The sequence below is a fragment of the Ambystoma mexicanum genome, chromosome 5q, assembly GCF_040938575.1.
Source record: "Ambystoma mexicanum isolate Mex_15411 chromosome 5q, UKY_AmexF1_1, whole genome shotgun sequence".
Lineage (NCBI taxonomy): Eukaryota > Metazoa > Chordata > Amphibia > Caudata > Ambystomatidae > Ambystoma > Ambystoma mexicanum.
This window is the reverse complement of record NC_090933.1, coordinates 524,261,970-524,283,710: the sequence shown is the minus strand read 5'-3', so window position 1 is coordinate 524,283,710 and position 21,741 is coordinate 524,261,970. Positions and strand designations below refer to the sequence as shown.

The 21,741-nt window shown below is 50.6% G+C and overlaps 1 protein-coding gene across 1 annotated transcript in view; it reads left to right on the top strand.

The window, feature by feature from the left end:
- The window catches only part of PRKDC (protein kinase, DNA-activated, catalytic subunit), a 3,362,625-nt gene that overhangs the window by 1,797,103 nt on the left and 1,543,781 nt on the right, over nt 1-21,741 (top strand). The window contains exons 46-47 of the mRNA XM_069621025.1: nt 4,476-4,624; nt 4,726-4,863. Of these exons, the coding sequence (XP_069477126.1) occupies nt 4,476-4,624; nt 4,726-4,863 (287 nt within the window). The remainder of the gene's footprint in view (nt 1-4,475; nt 4,625-4,725; nt 4,864-21,741) is intronic.

Here is a 21,741-nt window from a genome sequence, read left to right as displayed (position 1 = left end):
GGCATTAGAAATGGGCTGCAATTGGAACAAATCTCTGGATCCTGGTCATCTTTCTTCAATAATGGTGAAATTCATGTTACTTTAAGACTGTCCATGTTTAATCCATCACGAAAAAGGTGCATTAACGAATTTAGCAATTAAGGGGGTGAGATATGGTCCATGCACTTTTTCATGACAGCAGGGGGACAAGGTGAAGGATGATTGATTTAATATCATCTGGGCAAACTAGAGTAAAGTTGAATTCTGATTTCAAAGCTGTAGCATGTGATATTAATTTAGATATCTGATTCACCTCTAGTAGGTGTGGATCCTGGTATAGTATTTCCAGCTTTCTTGCAATCCCCTTCCTATTTTTTGTTATTTCATCTGAAAGGTAATTGTGAAACATATTGCATCGTGTGAGTAATGGTATAATGGAGTTCATATGAATTAACTGGTGTTTTTGACCATCTAGAAATGTCACTAGCGCTCTTGCTGAATTTGCAGCAGCGTCAATATGTTGCGCAAAGAAAGCTTTGTTTTGCTTCTTTAATAGCAGATTTATAATTTTGCCTCCCTAATTTGAGCTGCCAATTGTATATACTAGGACTTCTTCTCCATACATGCACAATTTTACGCAATTTCCTTTTATGCAATTCCAGATCAACATTCTAGTATACCATTTATTGTTCCTGGTCCTAAGCTTGACTTAGTTAATAAAGGGGCTAGTCGGGCTGTGAGGCTCGAAAGGTTCTCAAAGTATATGTTGGCTACGCCTCTGGAGAAGCATCTGCTGGAACTTTGGCCATTTCATTCAGTTCAGCGCCAAGATTCTTTTATGGTTAGTTTTTGGGGAATTTTGTTAAGAAATACAGGTGTTGTCAAAAAGAGGAGCAACCCAAGATAAAGATAGTTGAAAAAGGTCCAAAGACATGGTGCGGCCAATCAACTGGTAAAATGTGGTGATTCTTGGGGTTGGCCTAATATATTATCTATATATATCTATATCTATAATATATTATCACCCGGTCTAATGTGCAACTTTGACATGGGTGGGTTTGGAAGATGTAATTACAAAGTTTAGTCCTTTAAGAACAGAGCCAAAGGAAGTAGTGATAACATCAGAGGGGTTGTTGAAATCAAGGTTAACGTAGATTAATAAAATATGCAGCGTTTTCATGTATGATGTGGTGATTTCTAACAGTGACCAGGTAGAGGTAATGCTGGCATGAGGGGCATGTAGGTGATTATAAATTTGAAGGGTGTTTGAAGTAGTCCTTAGATAATTATCTGTCAGCATACAATGGTACAAGGACATGTCAGAACCTGGAGTTTTTCTCTTTGAATTGAGGAATCACACCCTGCTTGCGATCGGGTTGTGACCATTGACACACTGACACTACGAAAACGGTATATAGAGTTCACTAAGCAGAGTTTTCTCTGATATGTACCCAGTCGTTACCTTACTAAATTCTGTAGTTTGGCCCTAAATCGCTTCGTGCTATACCTAAGGTTGAATATACTGCCAGTACTGGGATTAAGGTATCCAGAGAGTTGAGACTATGCCGAATTTGTGGGGTACAGGTAGAATCAATTAGGCATATCTTGACTTGTTGTACCAATTTAGAAAAGAGATATGAAAGGGGCTATGAGCGTTTTACCCAAAAAGTGTGGGGTTAACAAATCTTACCAGTTTTGGTCTATGCTTTACTCTGCAGAACCATTGTAGGTGGTGGCTGCGGCCTTTCACATCTGGTCAGTAGTTAAAATAAGGTTGACCAAGGGGGTGTAAGATCTTGAATGTCAGTAGCTCAAAATATCTATGAAGGCTGGGTTTTATTGGAATTAATTGTTTGTGGAAAAATGTATGATTAATCTGTATAATGGTAGCTAATGTTGTCTTTTTAAAGATGTCTATTTTTGATAAATAATTTTGTATTGATTTTAATGTTTCAATAATGAAAAAGGCTTGTATTAGCCAAAAGTAACAAAAAAGCAAAAATAAAATACAAGGGTCTTTACTGCCTTATACCATACATGAACCCTTAAATCTATTAATAATCATTAATAAATAATTGTATAGGTATGTTTCCCCCACTAGTATCTAAGGAGGAAACTTTGAGTGAAATCAGTGGTTGTTTTACAGTGCAGAATGGAGTCATCACTCACAGATCCCCGGCGATAACCTCCTCCCATGTGGTCAGGAACGGCGGCAACCGCTACCTGACCCTGACCTTGAGGATGGCTGCTATATGAGGGAGTATCACATGGGAGGAGACAGCCTCCAGAGCGATGTCATGGCTTCATTGGATGAGACATGGTATCCCCCATTTGCCATGAGGAAGACCCCTTGATACCCAATACACTTGTGGCCTATTGCCATGCATCTATTCACCCCTTTAGGGAAAATAGAGAAACCTTTTCCCAAAACCCTTTATGCCAAATTTCCATCCCTGGTCTAAAAGGTAAAAGCTCCAATAATACTTTTACATTTCAAATTCCCCTTCACATAGAACTAGATTATCATATGGAACCATTGAGAGTTATTTCCCAAGTAATCTGCATCAGTTAACATCAATGGACTCCAATTCCCACAACCACCCAAGTACTGAGACGAGGAGGAAGAAGGGAACGATGCAGGAGCCTCAAGCTCAATGAGCATGCTAGTTGTTTTTAGAAGGCACCTGTGCGCGGAACATTTAAAGATGTAAAACAAACTCTTGGAAGCTGCTGTTCAGGAGAAGATGCTGCATCTCTCTTGGAGGCATGTGGAAGCTGGATGCACAAACCAGCGGTGTATTGGAGCCAAAGGGCTCGTCAGCAAAGAGGAAGTGGAACGTTGCATGAGCAGGACTTGCCACAGAGACATCAGGAACCAAGGGAAGATTCCTGGGCGTGTGGCAGCTGGAGAAAGTAATTTTATACTTACCGGGTCTTGAAAGAAGGAAGGCAGGCATGCAGAAGCAGAGCCGTAGAGGAATCTGAAAGACGTGTAAGCAGTTCAGAGTGGAAAGCAGGCGGAAAGGCTACGCTCTGTAAGCCTGAACGGGACCGAAGATGCCACACCCAGCCGGTGAGTCAAGCCAAGCATAGTGGGGACCTCGGGGCATTTCAGCTACCACGCCAAACAGTTTGTAAACTTTAAAGCCACAGAGACAGAAACAGTAAGAACATGGTATGCACATCAAGAAGGCATAATGCAAATAAGATCCCTGGCAATATGAGTGCATGGAATGCAGATATGGCGGAAATGTTGAAACAACCAGATATACAGAAACAAGGAAGATATATGCAATTGTGGATATAAAAGAGAAGCTGTTGCCTATGGAAATGAAAAGTCCTGGCAGGTAAGTATACCAGGCAGTTGCAAATCTACAGAAAGTCCCAAGAAAGATCTGTGTTTGTTGAACAAAGAAGGAACATTTTGAAAGAAGGAACTACAAGGCTAAGTAGCTTTATAACCAACAGGATTGTTGTGGGCCAAGAAAGACACAAAGAACTGTTCATTGACGAATCCAGGGCAAGGGAATCTCCCTCTGGAACCAAGGTTCTGTTACCTTGTAGAACCTTTAAGTTGGAGAGGTTCTATTTTTCATTTATGAACTCTTTTTGCAAACATCGGGTTAAAGACATTTTCCTTCTCACTGTATTATTTGATTTGAAGTGTGAGGGTGAGGATAGAACGTTTGGACACAAGGACATTTATTTTGATTTTGACATCCCGACACAGACATGTGCCTAGTTTTTGGTTTAAGGTATGGAAAACACCTCTTAGAGTAGGGTCGGAGAGGCATTTTCCCAACCCGTTTATATTAATCAGTCTTTAACGAAAAACATGGCAACTTTGTGTCTGTCTTTCATTGCTGACTCCTCACAAGAAATAGTGTAGGAATCTACAGTTCTCTTAAAATCAAGACCCAGAAACCAATATTCTTAAAAAGGGATGACAAAAATGCAAATCTGCTAACTTTACAATGATAACTCTTGTGTAAACCTGGAAATAGATCTCATATCGCAGCATATAATATATCCTTTTTTGTTTGCTTTGTGTCTTTAGCCTTTGATTAATGATAATCTGCTGATAACATCCTTGAACTGAAATGTAAGATCTCAAGGCGTTGTGTCCTGTTATAAAGTGACTTCTGGTTCTAGCGTATGGGTTTCTAAGTGTAATCTTTCCATAGAGCGATATCACCTACAAAATCAAATGGATATTGCTTTAGCATTGGGCTCTGAAAGATGTGTGTGTGTTGTTGGGTGTAATATCTTTTTACACGAATATTAATAGTACAACTTTGGTATTTTGTTACACTACAGGACCAACAAGCCCCTGGCTAATGATACAAATCCAAAATAATGTTTTTGTTTTATTTATATTGCTGTATACAATATATTAAAAGCTACACCATATAATAGGCACATAACGTTTACCAGAGCAGAGTTTACCCTCACTTGGAAATATTGATCTGTAATACTGGTTGTAATTCCTTTTGTAGAGGAGCCACAATATTTATCTTCCCAATCGTACATGGCAGACAGCAGTCTAAGTGAGGAAATGAGTCAATTTGATTTCTCAACCGGAGTCCAAAGTTTTTCGTATAGTTCTCAGGAGCCCACAGCCCAACCAGCTCGCACTAAAACAAAGGTATGCAATCAGTTGATCCTCTTGTTTGTGGGCCTCAGTTTTTTGTACAGTGCGTTAACACTTGCAATAAATATATACCTTTTGTTTTGTTGTTCTCCTAGGAACGTACCGAATCTACGAATCTGGGGGACTTCATGGATTTAGAGATGGATGAGCTCAATCAGCATGACTGCATGTCGGCAATGATAGGGTTATTAAAGCACATGCAGAGCAATCAGATCACACCCAAAGTGGAAGAGGTCAGTGTTTGTGATGTTCTGCGTATGCCGTATGTGTCAGACATTGGGAACAGAATATTAACGGCTTGTGTAATGGCGTGACAAAAGACTTGTATTTAGTACAATCCACACAAAGGGATGGAATAGTGGTAACCATATGTACTCACATGTCCCGTCCCCTTTCCTCCATTCTTGTGGGCATCTCCCAACATGGGGACGGAACTGCAACCTTTGGCAGTGAAAAATTGAGTGTTGTCTTTAAATTTAGTATAGCACGCAAGGGCGTGGCCTCAGGCGTGGGAATGCCCTGCCGAGGCCCCGCCCTCCTGAGCCTCACCTCAGTCCCTTTTTCTGCACTGACAGTGTCGGACCTGGTAGCCAGCGCAGATACTTTTATTCTCTTTTAGCTTTCTACTTGCTCCCAGTTTGTTTTTGTCAATTCTTATTTCACTTCCCTTCTGTGCCTCGCCTCCCCGGCGCATGTCGACCGCAGGAGGCTTCATGAGGTGTGCCTCATGCGACTGTTCATTCCCGGCCTCGGACCCCCATGCACTCTGTCTTGAGTGCTTGGGACCTGACCGCTGCTGGGACTCCTATTCGGCCTACAGCACTCTTGGTCACAGGTCATTGAAGAATCGCTTGTCACAGGATTGAGATCTTTGACACTTCTCCTCCGCCCTACCTTAAGGACTTAGTCTCCAGGACCTCTTGTCAAGAAAATGTAGGCCCTCTGTTCAGCACGGCTCCATGGCGTGGCTACTCCTTCCCCGGGGTTCCCACGGTTCAGGGTTCCTTGGATTCAGGTTCTAGCAACCCTGAGGCCTCCAAGGCTACCGGCTGCCAAGCCGAAGGGCCCTTGGGCTCTTCCGAGCAGTACACGGACAGACCTGAGGCCTTCCAGGCTACTGGCTCCAAAGCTGAGGGGCTTACAGGCCCTACCAGGCTGTCCCCGGAAGGACGATCAGGCATGTCCTCTTCATCTACCCCTGGGAGTAAGTGATCGTCGAGTGCTACCTCTAAGAGTCTGTACTCGGCTAGATCCAGCATGGCTAACGGCACAGGTGCTGAGGGCTCCCAGCCTACCGGAGCTCGCTCCGAGGCCGTGAATCGGGGCATTAAGACTACTGGCACGCTGGCTGAGGGCTCAGCGCCTTCCAGAGGGATCTCTGAGGTAGACGCTTCTGCTTCGGGTGCAAGATCCAAGCTGTAGCCTCTCGTGTCTGAGGCCTCTCTTGGCTCAGGGCCCTCACGCACCTCCCACCCAGGGCGTGATGCAAGGTTTCAAAATGGGGGAGCGGCGCGTGGCACAGCCTGCCAGGCAGTCGGCCATCTTTAATCCAGCTCAAGGCCTGCCAGTGGTATCGCCTATCGAATGGGCTTTGCAGGATGGTCCCAGCTTCCTTCCCTCTGGAAGCGGCAGCAGATCCTATAGTGCAGGTTTTTGGTCCCATCAGGGCTACATTTACCCATCACAGCTGTGTGCCCCTGCGCTTTGACCAGGAGCGGAGGACCAATTCTTTAAGCACTTCCTCCTCCTCATGCGTTCCCCACAGATGAAGGGGCTCCTGAAGGACATTGTGAAGGTCATCCCGCAGGTGACGCCGCCTCGGCCCCCTCCTCTGGGTACTCCACCCGTTCCTTCTGTGCTCCCAGTTCTGGCTCCTCCTCTGGTTCAGGCCCCATGGGTTGTTCTGACAACCCCACAACCAGCGCCTTCCCCTCAACAGCCGTTGGACCTGTTTGTGACTGCGGACCTGGTGGGGCTCAGCCGGCACCTGTGTCCCAGGGCCCGGATTCCCCTCTGTCTGTAAAAAAGGCGTTGGGGGGGCGATGGTGACGATGACGCCCAGGACGATGAACCCTCTGCATCGGTTAAGGCCTTTCATGACCACCTTCAGGGTCTGGCAGTGGTTTTGGGGGTCTCTCTCCCTAGGAGTCAGGAGTGCTAGCAGAGTTCTTGGGCAAGCGCACCACGTTCCGATCTGGCATTCCAGCAGGTTTAGGCTGACGAACGGGGAGCCAATACTCCTGGCCTCCCACGCAACCCCATTCCTCTGTGGTGGCTGCAGTATTGTTGTATTTTAAACCATCGTCTTCGTTATCTTCCTCCATGGGAGCCTCCTCCAGTTGCCTCTGCAAGGAGTACGAGGTCCTTGTTTCCTTGGGGTAGCACTATCACTCCATCTCAGGACTGCATCTGCGGCAGGCCAATGCGGATGCCCGCTTGGCTGCGGCTAACCCAAAGCTGTGGCGGAAGCTTGCGTAATTACTGCCGACCTCTCTTCAGACAAGCAAGCCGCCTTCAACGCCAGTCTTGCGGATGCCCGGGCCAATGCGCAGGACCTCATGAAATCCTTGGTCGCCCACATTGACACAGCCAACGAAGAAGAAAACATGTTCTCAATCCGCCAAGTCTGACAAAACCAGGTCAGAAATCCTTCCCTCAGTCGCAGGGTAGGACCGAGTTCAAACCCTGTGCTTTCTCCGGCTTCAAGGGGTTCCAAGACAGCTGTACATGGAGGCCTGACGGGTCACCCAGCGACAACAGGAGGAAGCAGCAAAGGACGTTGCACAGGTTTTTCAACTCCCCCTCCTCTGCTCCCAGCTCTGACACCAATAAGCAGTGACATCAAGGTTGGGGAACACAGCTCGCTTGCGGGGGGCCGTTTGGCTCTGTTCCAGGACACCTGGAAGCATCTTTTCAGCAACCCTTGGATCCTATCCATAGGCTTCACAGGTTTCAGTCTTCCTCTCTCTCTACCATTCTCTGCTCCTCTTCGTCAGATAGGGTCCCTGGCTCTTTCACTGGCGGTCCTTTCGCTCTTGGAGATGCAGGCGATAGAACTAGTTCCTCTTGTAGACAGGGGCTTCGCATACTATGCCAGGAATCAGAAGTTTCTGCGGTTCATGATTATGTCGTACTGCTTCCAGTACAATGTGCTGACCTTAGGCGTGAACTCGGCCCCTTGTGCCTTCATGAAGTTGATGAATGCAGTGGCGGGCCTTCTTCGCTTGGGGGGGCCATATCTATACCCTTAACTGGATGACTGGTTGGTGAGGGTGGAGTCACCAACCGGGTGGTGCACTCCTGCCAGCGATTGGCGGATACCCTTCTTCAGCTGGGGTTTTCCCTCAACCAGATTAAATCGCGGTTCTCCAGCATGGGGTCTGGCATGGATTCACATGCTCATGAATATTCCCCGTCATCAGGCCGGGAATCCTTGGTAAAGAAAAAATCAGTATCAGTTTTGTTTCTGATCTGTCTTTCTTTGTAGTAACCAATCACTGATCTCTGGGTCATACTGCCCCAAGCCAATGCCTGCTCTCTCCCTAAGCACCTCCCCTGGCAGCCATCTTCAGATTTTTACTGCACGTTCAAGTGTTGGGAGTCCTCGTGTTTAGCTCTCGAGCTTTTGCTGCGTTTTTGCGCTTTTTCAAAGAGATTTTCAAATTTTTTGGTCAAATAGAGCCTCAAGCTCCACCGTGTCTACATCCGATCAACGGGGACCCGTTTTGGATTTTTCTACGCCCCTCAAGGGTGAAGTTTTTGTCGATTTAGGCTTCTTGGAGGAGTCCAGAAATTTCTGTGGCCTACCCCGGACATGGCCCAGGAGAAAGGAAGCTCGACGCTCGGAAAGCTGTTCAGGGTTGCCCTGGATGCCAGCTGCAGAATGTGTTCAAAGAGGATGAACATTCGAAGTGCCTCTGCTACCTTCATGAGGACAAAACTCACGTGGAGGAGGACTGTGCGTTTTGCAGGAACATGTCGGAACGGACCATCAAGGATCGACATCTTTGTCTCTCCAACTGGCTGGAAGGAAAGAGCCTGTCAGGTGAGAAGAAGAAGAAGAAGTCTGAGCGGTCTTCTAAGTCCTGTGAGGGCGCCCCGGCGACAGGGGCCCAACAGAAGGCAAAGCACCGCGAGTCTGCGGGCCCCGGGAGCGCCGAACGGTCAGGCTCCTCGGCTGCCAGGCAGGGTGCATCCTCTCCAGCACCATCAGCCACAAGCCAATGCTCTGGCTCAGGGAAGAGAAAAGCCGAGAACCCGGTGAAGCTTTTGGAGAGGCCCCAGTCGGTTTCGAAGGATCCAGCCGAGGGGGACCGAGGCGGTGACCCTCTCCCCAAGGTGAAGGCCACAGGCCCGCAGAAGGTGGTGAAGGCCTTGATTCACCCGGCTAAGGCCTCTATCGAGGAAGTCGCGGCGGCCCTGGCGCAGCCTGAGGAGGCTACACCAGCGGAGGAGACCTCGGGGCCCAGAGGTTCCCTGCCACCGCAGAGGGAAGTCTCTTTCAGGCTCATCGAGAAGACCCCCGTGAAGACCCCGGCGGAAAAAGAGGGGAGGGAGCCGTTGGCCATTGTGGACACGGACACAGCCTCTGAGGAGGAACTGGTTGAAGTCTTAGAGGGCCTCGACGAAGGTGTCGAAGAGGCCCGGTCCCACAGGAGGGATCCCGATGAAGAGGACGACGAGAGCGACGGCGGCGCCGGTGAGGTTCCTAGTCAACCGTTGTGCCCGTCGCTTCCGGAGCCGCATGACAACTCGGCGGCCATTTTGTTGGCAATACAATCCTTATGTTCGGAGATAAGGATGAGATTGCCCCTACCACCGACGGAGGAGCCGGAACCAGGCCCGACGGAGGAGCCAGAGCCAAGCCCTTCGGAAAGTCCCCCAAACAAGAGAAGACAGACCCATCTAGCCCTGCTTTTTCAGCCCTCGCGGCCTGCTCAGCCTTTGCCCACGTCCTGGGCCCACATCCTGGGGATGACACAGGAACGGACACGGCCACAACGGGTACGGATGACGACGACGGCGGCGATGACGGGACGGAGCTCCCATCGCCTCCAGCCCGGGCCTCCCCGCTCGACAAGATTGGGTCTTTCCACGCTATGATCGCCAGGGCATCTGAGCTTTTTCAGCTCTGCCCCGAAGAGAAGAAGGAAGGTTTCCTTTACCAACGGCGCGAGGCCAAGAGGAAGACAGTGCTCGCCGTGCCTCTGCTGGATGACATCTGGGACGAGGGTCTCACCCTTCTCAAGAACCCGTCTACGACGCCTGCCAAGAGGGATCGGTACGAGAAGAAGTACCGGGTCCCCGACGTGGCACCTTTGTGCCTTAGGGCGCATCCGACCCCTGACTCAGTCGTCTCAGCGGCGGCCAAGAAAAAAGCACGGGGGCATCGGCCTCAACGTCAACTTCTCCGCCGGACAGCGAAGGAAAGAAGTTGGTTGCAATGGGACGACGAGTCATCTCGTTGGCGGCAACAACGATTAAGGCGGCCAACGCCCTCGCGATCGTGGCCCACTACGACGGAGTTATGGTACAAGATCACCCCCCTGTTCGACTTCCTACCAGACGACAAGAGGGCTGAGGCCCTGGAGATCTTGCAGGAAGGTGAGGCGGCGTCGGACCACGCCATAACAGTGGCAACAGACATTGCCGACACTGGTTTCTGCCAGCTAGGCAACGCCGTTTGCCTCAGACGATGACGGTGGTTCAAGGCGACGGATTTCCGCCAGGACGTACAAGCCAAGGTTTTGGGCATATCGTTCAACGGGAACAACCTGTTTGGGAAAACAGTGGATGAGTCCCTCCAAACCATCAAGGCGGACACAGAGATAGCTAAGGCCCTAGGAGTTCTCCAGCAACGAAGGCCATCCTTTCGGAGCTCCGGAGGCAAGCAGGGTGCCTCCAAGGGATTCAGCGGTGGCTCGTCTATATACCACCAAGCGGCCCGCTCCTCGTCGCAGGAAGCCTATAGAGGACGAGGCAAGTCGGGTGGATCCCGCCGTCGTCGCCAGGGAGGCCAAGGCAGCAAGGCGTCCTCCAAGCAAGATTGAACCGACCATGGTCTCAGGTCCCCACCGAAGCACCCCGGTGGGAGGCCGGCTGGCGAAGTTCGTCAGCGTGTGGGAGTCCATCTCCACCGACCGTTGGGTGCTGGATGCCCTGGACCAGGGGCACGCCCTTGAAATTCTAAAAAAGTGCCCCCGCATTCCTCCCGTGGACAGGAAAGAAAACCACGTCCCTCAACTACTGTTGGAGGTAAGGGCGATGCTCAAGAAAGGTGCCATCGAGCTCGTCCCAAAGAGGCTCCGGGGGGTCCGGAGTATACTCAAAGTACTTCCTTGTGAAAAAGAATACAGGAGGGTGGCGACCCATCCTCGACCTGCGACGACTGAACAAGTACATCAAGGCACAGAAGTATCCGGATGGTCACCCTCCAGCATGTGCTGGGACAGCTGGAGGAGGGCTATTTCCTGTCGTCGTTGGATTTGGAGGATGCATACTTTCACATTCCCATTCTCAAAGGACACCGGAAGTTCCTCAGGTTCGTGGTCCAAGGGCGGCACTACCAGTTCAAGGCCCTCCCGTTCGGATTGAAGTCGGCACCCAGGGTTTTCACCAAGTGCCTCGCTCCAGTGGCAGCGCGGCTGCGCCTGCAGGGGATCCACGTCTACCCCTACCTGGATGATTGGCTCATTCGCGCAAGGACAAGGGAGCTCGCTGTAGAACACACAGCGAAGACCGTCCAGCTGCTCACAGACCTGGGGTTCTCCATCAACTTCCCCAAGTCCCACCTGGTCCCCTCTCAAGTCGCACTGTTTCTGGGAGCCAAGCTCGACACAGTGGCGCGTCTGGCCTCGCCGTCGGAGGAAAAGACAAAGGTCATCCTAGGCAAGGTGCAGCGTCTGCTGGCCACGGACGTGGCCAGGGTGAGGTCCATCAAGTCCCTCCTCGGGATGATGTCCTCTTGCATTTATCTGGTGCGCCTGTGCAGGCTTCCGATGCGCTCTCTACAGGAGTTCTTCGACGCCCGCTGGATTCAAGCGACGGGCAGCTTCGAGGACAGGATCCCTCTTAACGAGACCTTCCGACGAGCGATCCGGTGGTGGGGCACCCGTGCTCATCTAGCGGTGGGGACAGACTTTCAGACCCCGGCCCACCAGGCGACGGTGACGACTGATGCCTCCCTGGAGGGGTGGGAGACGCACCCAGATCGGAGATCTTCACGCGAGAGGCCTTTGGCTCCCAGAGAAGAAGCCCCTCCACATCAACATCCTGGAGCTCCGGGCAGTGTTCTGGGCCCTCAGGTCCTTTCTCCCGTCCCTCAATGGCAAGGTGGTGAGGATCTTCACCGACAACACCACCACGATGTTCTACATCCGGGAGCAGGGCGGAACCAGATCCCCGGCCCTATCCAAGGAAGCCCAGGATCTGTGGCATTGGGCCGTTGCTCAAGGGATATTTCTGGTGCTGTTTCATCTGGCAGGGATAAAAAACACCATCGCCGACTCACTCAGCAGAGAGCTGTGCTCGTGCCACGAGTGGGAACTACGCCAGGATCAAGTGGACCGACTCTTTCAGCGATGGGGCAAACCCCAAATCGACCTGTTCGCGACGGCGGTGAATTCCAAGTGCCAGAGGTTCACCAGCAGGTTTCCCCAACCGAGGACATGGGCGATGCTTTCTCGTTCCCCTGGGACGGCCTGTTCCTATATGCGTTCCCTCCGTTGCCGCTGCTGCTCCGACTCATCAACCAGCTCAAGAGGTCCAGGTGCAGGATGATCCTCGTCGCACCGGCGTGGCTGAGGCAGATCTGGTTCCCGGACCTTCTAGACTTGTCGGCGTCCCTACCGGTCAAGCTGCCGACAGACGCAGATCTTCTTTCCAGAGAAGGAGGCGCCATCCTCCATCACGACCCGGAGTCGCTGAACTTGCTGGCCTGGCTCCTGCAGCACTAGAGTTTGGAGGGTACGATATCCCGGCTGACTGCAGAGAGGTTCTTGCAAAGGCCAGGGCGTCCTCAACTCTCAAGTGCTACGGACATAAGTGGAAGAGGTTCTCTGTCTGGTGCCGTGCACAGAAGATTAACCCTCTGCTGATTACAGCCCCTCAAGTATTGCCGTACCTACTGTTGCTGGCCAAGGCTGGACTAGCTCACGCTTCCATCAAGATTCATCTGGCTGCGATCTCCCGATACACCAGAACTACGGGACGGGCGTCCTTGTGGTCTCATCGCCTGGTGAAGGAATTTATGAAGGGACTGTTCCGATCGTCCCTGCTGGTGAAGGCTCCTGCCCCGGCGTGGGAACTCAACGTGGTGATGTCCAGGCTCATGGGGGCGCCATTCGAGCCTCTGCATTTAGCGCAGTTGAAGTTCCTGTCGTGGAAGACAGCATTTCTTGTGGCCATCACCTCCGCACGACAAGTGGGAGAGATCAAGGCCCTATCCTGCAAGCCTCCATACTTGACTTTTCACGACATGAGGGTGGTGCTGAGGACGCACCCCTCCTTTATGCCCAAGGTGCCGTCGGACTTCCACCTCAACGAGCCCTTAGTGTTACCAGTTTTCTTCCCGTCGCCTTCGTCGCCGGCCGAGAGGGCTTTGCACTCGCTGGATGTGGCTAGAGCGCTGAAGTTGTTCGTGGACCGCACAAAGAGTTTTCGGAAGACGTCACAGCTATTTGTGAACTTTGGACCTGTGAACCAAGGGAAGGCTCTCTCGAAGGCTTTCATTTCGATGTGGCTCTCCGGCTGCATAATGCACTGTCACCGGTTGGCAAACAGACCGTTGCCCGGCCATCCGAGAGCCCATTCGACCAGGGCGATCGCTGCTACCACAGCGTTCTTGTCTGGTGTGTCCGTGCTGGACATCTGCAGGGCTGCTACGTGGAGGTCGACACACACCTTCACGAGATTCTACTGCGTCGACCGGGATTCCAGGGAGGAGTCAAGAGTCAGCCAAGCAGTGCTGCGCAACCTGTTCGCCTGAAGGTGGGCCTGGTGAGGAGGTAAGAGTGCTTAATGTTGAGTTTATGTAATGCTTAATGTTGAGCCTTTGCCACCTCCCGTGGTTGTGCATGTGTGTACTGCTATGTATTCTTATATGCATGAGTATGTGAATCCATGCTAGACCCCATGCTGGAGAAGGAACAAGTTACTTACCTGTAACTGTTGTTCTCCAGCATGGGTCTGGCATGGATTCACATGCCAACCCTCCCTCCTACCCCTCTGCGGCTCTTTACTTGGTCATACTGCCACTTTACATGCTACCAAATCTGAAGATGGCTGCCAGGGGAGGGGCTTAGGGAGAGGGCAGTCATTGGCTGGGGGCAGTATGACCCAGAGATCAGTGATTGGTTACTACTAAGAAAGACAGATCAGAAACGAATCTGATACTGATTTTTTTCTTTACCGAGGATTCACGGCCTGATGATGGGGAATATTCATGAGCATGTGAATCCATGCCAGACCCATGCTGGAAAACAACAGTTACAGGTAAGTAACTTGTTCCTTATGCCCGTCTCAGGTGCTGGTCTTCCTAGGTGTGCGTTGTAACAGTACTGTTCAGCATGTGTTGCCCCATGCCCGAGGGGCTTATGTCCCTGCGCAAGGCGGTGCAACACTTTCTGGCCAACATGACCACCTCGGTATGGTCGTTCCACCGCATTCTGGGCCTGATGGCCTCCTGCGTGCTCACTGTACAGCACGCCCGCCTCAAGATGAGGCGCCTCCAGCTCCATCTGGTGGCCAATTGGGATCAGGAGATGGGGTCTCAGTCGGACAGGATCCCAATACAACCTCTCCTGCTGCCTGATCTTCACTGGTGGCTGATGGACGACAATATCTCAGTGGGAGCCTGCTTCACCTGACCGGAGCCTACCCTGGTGGTGACGACTGACTCTTTATTTATTTATTTTTTTAGCAATTTTTTGTTGTTGTTTTTTTTGGGCTGGGGGGCTACTCTGGAGGGCTTTGCGATTCATGGAGCATGGTCCAGGACGAAAGCCCTTGTGCATATTAATCTGCTCGAGCTCAGGGCAGTGGGCCTGGCCTTCAAGGCATTTATGCCCTCAACAGGGACAAGTTGGTTCTGGTCAGGACGGACAATTCTGCAATGTTTTACCTGAACAAACAGGGTGGCACGCGTACCCCTCCTCATATCCCCTTGTCAGCATGGAGGTGATTTGGAATTCGCCAGTCCACCTTTCGGTGGACCGCAATGCAGAAGCGGACCTGTTCAGTCGCTTGGGGTTCAACACCAACGAGTGGGAGTTGCACAACGACTCCTTTTTGTCCCTGTTCCAGTGTTGGTGGTTTGCTGACCTGGATTTGTTCGCATCCCATCGGAATGCCAAGTGCCCCCAGTTTGCTTCGTGGGCAGGTCAGGGTCGGGGGACACTGGGAGACACCTTCAAGAACTGTAGGCATGGCCGCAGGTGTTATGCGTACCCGCCCACCCCTATGCTCCGGGCCTCCGTGGGTTGCAGGCTTGTCCTGGTTGCCCCCACTGGTCTTCGAGACCCTGGTTTTTGGATCTTCTGCAGTTGTGCTCCCAGGGGTCCTGGCCATCTACTGATCCCCAGCAGGGGCTTCCTGACGCAGCAGGGTCGGGGTAGTGGAATATCCGGATCTGGCCAAACTGTCCTTGGCTGCCTGGTTCCTGATAATCTGAGGTTTCAGCATGCTCAATTTTTTCAGATGACAACTGGAACATCATTCAGCAGGCCAGGTGGCCCTCGACTCGGTCTCGGTATAGGAGCAAATGGACTATGTTCTGCCATTCGGCTTACGACAAGGGGCTGGGCCCTGTCACCTGTCCTCTAGATGACATACTGGCCTTTTCGGCGCACCTGGCTCGTTCTGGAGTCCGGGTGGATACTTGCTGCAAGTATTTGGCGGCCACCAGAGTTTACAAGAATTCCCCATAGCATGTGTTTTCGGCAGCCAACCCGGTAGTTATGGCCTACCTTAAGGGGTTGTCTAGACTTTTTCCTCCGGTGCATAGACCTCATACGGTCTGGGACCTCAATTTGGTTGTGGCAGCTTTGCAATGCATTCCTTTCGAGCCTATGGCTTCTATGGACATCTGCTTGGTGAAAGACTGTTTTATTGGAGGCTCTCACCTCTGCAGAGAGTTAGTGTGTTGCAGGTGTTGTCTTCGTGCCAGCCATTCACCACGTTTCACAACGTCAAGGTCATCTTGCGCGCTCACCCAAATTGCTTTCCCATGGTGGTCTCTCTATTTCATCTGAATTAAGAGATCTGCCTGCCCGGTGTTCTTCCCGAACCCACTCTCGGAGGCAGAGAGGGTCCTGCATGCCTTGGACCTCAGGATTTATCTCCCTCGGACGAAATCCTTCAGGAAGTCTGAGGCATTGTTTGTGACTTTTGGGGGCTCCTCCTCAAGCTCTCGAACTTCTAAAGCGTCCATTCCTCTTTGTATAGTTCAGGCCATTTCTGGCATATACGGCCATGGGCAAATCTGTTCCTGAGGGGGGTTCATGCTCATGCCATCAGAGCTGAGGCCACGGGTGTTGTGTTTCAGAGCCACGTGTCTTGGGATGTCATCAGCAAAGCGGCTACTTGTGCCACTCTGTCGGCCTTCTGTAAGCACTACTCTCTGGACACCAGGCGCAATGCAGAGTTTGGTCAGGCGGTTCTGAAGAACATATTTGTTTCATCCTAGTAATGAGGCAGGTTATCACAGCTCCACCAAATGTTTCTTGTTTGGTGGAATCACCCACTAGGATGGAGGAAAGGCGACGGGACGTATGAGTAATTAAAGTTACTCACTGTAGTGACTAGAGTAATCCAAGTCCATATTCCCCTTTTCTTCATACGTCCCACCTACCTTCACCCGCTAGTATGCCAAGGGCTAATATGTGCAGGTATAGCCAGATAACTAAGCGTCCAATGTGTTGAAAGGGGACTGAGGTGAGGTGCCGGAGGGTGGGGCGTTCCCATGCCCAATGCCGAGTCCCTGCGCGCTATACTAAATTTAAAGGGAAAGCTCAATTTTTCACTACCAAAGGTTCCGGTACCGTCCCCATGTTGGGGGATGCCTAAAAGGATGGAGCAAAGTTGACTATGGATTATGTGTACTCTCGTCACTGCAGTGAGTATCTTTAATACAATCAGTATTCTAAAGAGTATGGGTTCAGCAGTAATCAAACCAGTGCAGTGAATGTCCATAAAGTGTAGAGGTAGGCTCATAATGGAACTGTTGTCCTTTGTCCCATACGATTTTTTCTGGGTCACACTGTCATCCAGTTTAGCTCCTTTGACCATGTTAGGAAATGGAATAGAAAAGTCATTCTTGTTTCTCACTCATGTTTTGCGAGACCTCTGGCTACATGCAACTAATCAACGTAGGCCTTCCATGGAAGTGATAGCTTGGACCTGCCAATGTTGGCCCTTTCTGGATAGTGTCATTTTTTTCCTTAGCGAGCATTGGCTCTTTTGGGCAAGGGTCACTTGGCAAAGTAACCCTTTTATTTCTCAAGCCTCCCACAGGCCCAGGCTTCTCCGTTAACCCCTGCGGCTCCTGTTTTTACCAAATCCTCCTAGTTTGGATCCACACTGTGCTCCCCTGCCTTGGTTCTTAGTGTGTACATGTTTTTAGTTTCCTTGGTGGGGTTCCAATCCCAATAGAGGATGGGCTGTGGCTTCTGGCTAGCCTGTAGCTCCCTCTCTCTGGGTCTGTAGGTGGTGGCCCTGGCTGTACATAGGTGAACAAGACTATAAACCTCAAGTATTTATCCCTTGGCTGTACCCCAGCTATGGTCCCACTGTTTTTTATGGAATGAATCATCCACAGATACCTCATATCGGAATCAGTAGCATCAGCTGGTTCTTGGTATTCTTGGTAACTTTTCGAGAGCAGGGGGAGTAGCGTGACTTCATCATCTGGGTACCTCAATGCACTTGCTCCTCCACTTTAGAGTGCATCCAGTATCGCATGTATACCCCTCTACCCCCCTTGTCTTCAGATCCTTTTTTCCAGACGCTCTCAGCAACGTATTCTCCAGTTTTCAAAGAGATTTCTTTTAATAATTTCAATCATGCAAGGTAGTAAAAAGGCCTCTCGGTTCAAACAGATCACTGACTGTGATTCCAAGATGTCAGTTACGAACATTCACACCCTTTGTCAGTGGTGTTTGGGTGTGGACCATGACTTCTTGGAGTGCGGAATGTGCCAAGTAATGAACCAGAAGGCTTTCAGGACAAAGGTAGCCAAATGGGCCTTAGGTGGGTCCTCCTTCAAGTTCCTGGGGAGGTACTCTGTCCAAAGGTATGATATGATATAGCATTTATAACTTGCACATACACAAGTGTTTCAAGGCACGACGAGGCAAGGGAGGGGTAACAGAGCGAAGACAGAGACAACGATCTTACTAGGCCAGGTGACATTGAGATCACGCAAGTGCAGGGGAGGGGGAGAGGAAATGTGCGGGGCAAGGGGGAGGGAGAAGTGCAGCACATGGGATCAACAGTAAAAAATAAATAAATAAAACAATAGGTAAAATGTGCGGCCAGATTGTGGCATGTGCAGGGGTAAGTGCTGACAGAGTGTCAAGTGCTGGTAGGGATACAGAAACAGCCCCCAAGTGCAGAGGTTGCCAAGGCAGTGCAGGTGTGCAACTGGCGGGGGAGGGGACCTGGGCCCGAGATCAGAGGGTAGCCAGGAGACCGGTGCAGTTTCAGTTTCAGCCAGGAAATTCAGCAGGGCAGAGGAGGAGAGAAAGCAGAAGCAGAGAGGAGCTTCCGGAACCGGTGATGGTTCTCCTCTAGCTTCAAGGAAGCAGGGAGGCTGTTCCAGAGGGAGGCCCCAGCCGAAGAAAGAGATCTACCACCAACTCGTTGGTTGGAGAAGCAACTGACCCTGAGGGAGTTGGAGGCGGATGAGCAAAGAGCTCGAGAAGGAAGATATTTAGGAAGAGAGAGTTGAAGATATTGAAGCCCCAGAAGGCCTTGTGGACAATGCAGAGGGTTTCGAACTTAATCCCTTCAGCCACTGGGAGCCAATGCAGAGATTTCAGTCCTGGAGAGATACAATCCCTCGGCTTGAGGCCAAGGACAAGTCTCACAGTCCTGTTTTGGATGAGTTGCAAAGGGCGGAGAGTAGAGGCAGGCAGATTTAGAAAGAGGCTGTTGTAGTAGTCCCACCTAGAGAGAACCGGAGCTCTGGAGACCGTGAGCTTCTGGGGGAAGAAGAGGAAAGGAAGAATACCTCTGAGGAGGTACAGCTGGTAGTGTGACTTCTTAGTGATGTCAGAGATGTGAGGAGAGAAGGAGAGTGTGGAGTCGAAGATGGCCCCAAGGTTTTTAGCCTCACAGCTGGGAGCAGGAAGAGGGCTGAGAGAGGCTGGCCAGAGAGCGACAGGAAAGGTGGGAGCAGGAGTGCTGATGAGGAAAATCTCAATCTTACTGGCATTCAGGCAGAGATCATTGGCGGCGCACCACTCCTGGATAGCAGACAGTCAGAGAAGAAGAGGTGGCAGAAGGGAGCCTGAAAATGATCAGAGTGTCATCGCATAGCACTGAAAGTTGGGGCAGAGAGAGGCAATGCAGTGGGCAAGAAGTGCCATGTATTGGTTGAACAGCCAGGGAGAGAGGTTAGAACCCTGGGGAACACCATAGGTAGAGATCGGGATGGAGGAGAGGAAGGACCCAAGTTGGACCTGGGAGGGTCAGTCGGAGAGGAAAGAGGTCAGCCAAGCCAGGGCCTGATCGGTGATGACCAGGTTATCACGGAGATGGTTGAGCAGGATGGCATGGTTGACCTTGTCAAAGGCAGAATAGAGATCAAGTAAGATGAGGACACAGGGGGGATTGGAATCAAGGTTGGAGAGAAGGTCTTCACGAATGTTCAGGAGAGCAGTTTCCATGCTTCTGGCAGCTCTGAAGCCAGACTGATGGTCATGCAGTCAGCCAACAGATTCAGTGTGAAGATTAAGCTGGGAGATGGCCAGCTTTTCCAGGAGATAGCCCAGGAAAGGAGTGATGGAGATTGGGCAATAGGAGGGGTCGTCTGAGGGTTTCTTAAGAAGAGGGTGCACAAGGGAGTGCTTCAGAGGGGAAGGGAAGAGTCCAGTGGCAAAGGAGTGGTTGCAGAAGTCAGTCAAAGCAGGAGCCAGGGTGTCAATGTGGTCTTTGATGGTTTTAGAGGAACAGGGAAGAACCTGCTTTGATGAGACTTTCATAGATCAGACTTGTCTAGAAACCTCGTCTGGGGAGAACAGGGAAAAGGCAGAGAAGGAGGGGGAGGAGAGGTGACCACAGAAGGGCCAGAGGAAGAGGGAAGAGGGAAGAGGGAGGAGGGGGAGAGGAAGAGAGGGATAATAAGATGTCCTGAGTTTTAGAGATGAAATGAGAAGCCAGGACCGTGCAGAGGGCATGGGAGGGGACAGGAAAGGTAGAGACTGCAGCTGGATTGGCCAGCTCCTTGCAGATTTTAAAGAGTTCGGCCGAGTTGTTGGATGCCGCATAGACACAGGCTTGGATGAGGGTTCTCTTCTTGGTGCGGACAGAGTCAGTATTGCCTTTGGAGCAGGAGGGCAGTATGTCCTTCGAGGGCAGGAGGTCCGAAGCAACCACACTGAGCGCTAATAAAGGGCCCTTCCTCCAATGGGGGAGTGGAGGAAAAAGCAGAATACACAATAAAAATGCTCTTATTTTAGGAGCAAACCTTGCCATTTGTTGTCCACCTCCCGCTAAAAGAGGGGTCATCCCACCAGGAAAGACCGCTTGACCAGAGAGGGAAAAGGTACAATTCCCCCAAAGTCCTCTTTGGCAAAACACTGGGACATTTTTAGGGGTCAGATGTCACATTTTTGCTAATGCCGGGGTGCCAAAAGCCTGCGCTTTGGTGCAGACTGTGGATCCTAGTCTCACTGTGCCCTCGAAGGCAGGTAGGGTTGCCATTAAAACCAGCAGCCATATGCCTCAGAGCTTGGTTCAGACTTCAAGCGCAGTGGCTCCTCGTGTTCCTTCTATGACATTGGTCGATGTAGAAAACTTGACTTTGGCTCTGTGTCGGGTGCTCAAGCGTTGACTTTGTGGTGTTCAGTCTCCCACTAGTAGGAGCTGTGCCAGAAAGTCCTTCTGGAGATATTTGACTTTTGAGAACCCCCCAAGTGGATGTTTGACTTCTTACGCTGTTATCTTGGAAGGCTATTTTTCTACTGGCAATTAGATATCCCAGAGTGAGTGAGTTGCAGTCTTTCATTTCGACCTTCTTATCTGACAGTAAGACTTGGGGTGTGCCCTTTGTTTGCCTCCAGTGCTACAAGATGTTCAATATGTTCTGCTCCATGAAATATCACCCCAGTGGGGCACTGAGAGACGCATTCATGCTGCAGTGGGTCTTTCCTTTTCTATATGCGCCCTACCAGTTCCTGTCATTCCATGTGGTCTCATAAAGTTTGCAGAGGTTCAGATTCAAAATGATCCTGATTGCCCCAGATTGGAGTTTGCAGGACGTGGTACTCGCACTTCTGTAAATCAACTGTCCTCCAAGGGGTTTACCTCTGGGGATGGATCTTCTCTCCCAGTCGGTGGGGGGGAAGGGCACGTCCTCACTCCAAACCTGTGCTGGCTCAACCTTGTAAGGAAGGCATGGTATCAAAGTAAGACCGACACAAGTGATCACAGTTCAAGGATGTTTAATAAACTATAAAAATGGGTGAGATAAATGCCTAATCTAAACCTAAATCTAAAATGGGAGCAAGCTGTGACCATTAAACAATAATAATACAGTCCAAGTGGAGTTTAGTCAAATAAAAAAGGCCTTTACTAAAAAACCTATTGCCAATCCTTACCGCTATGCTACAAAGCAGTGTGGGCTAGTGTTCACAAGAAAAGAAAGTTCTCACAAAATTATAAATCAGGATGTTAAGGCCGGGGTCTCCCTTCCCCCACGTTTTTAGCACAGGACATGGCATGAATCCTGATCACAGCACACTCCTGGGTTTCTCCGGCATGAGTTTACAGTTCCTTTCCACAATATCAGTGCCTTCTGTGCCCAAGTCTTGATTTTGTCGGAAGCGGCCTCTCTCTGCGTACGTGAGGTGCGGCTTGACACGGCTTGTCACGTCCTTGCAGGTTCTTTCCTC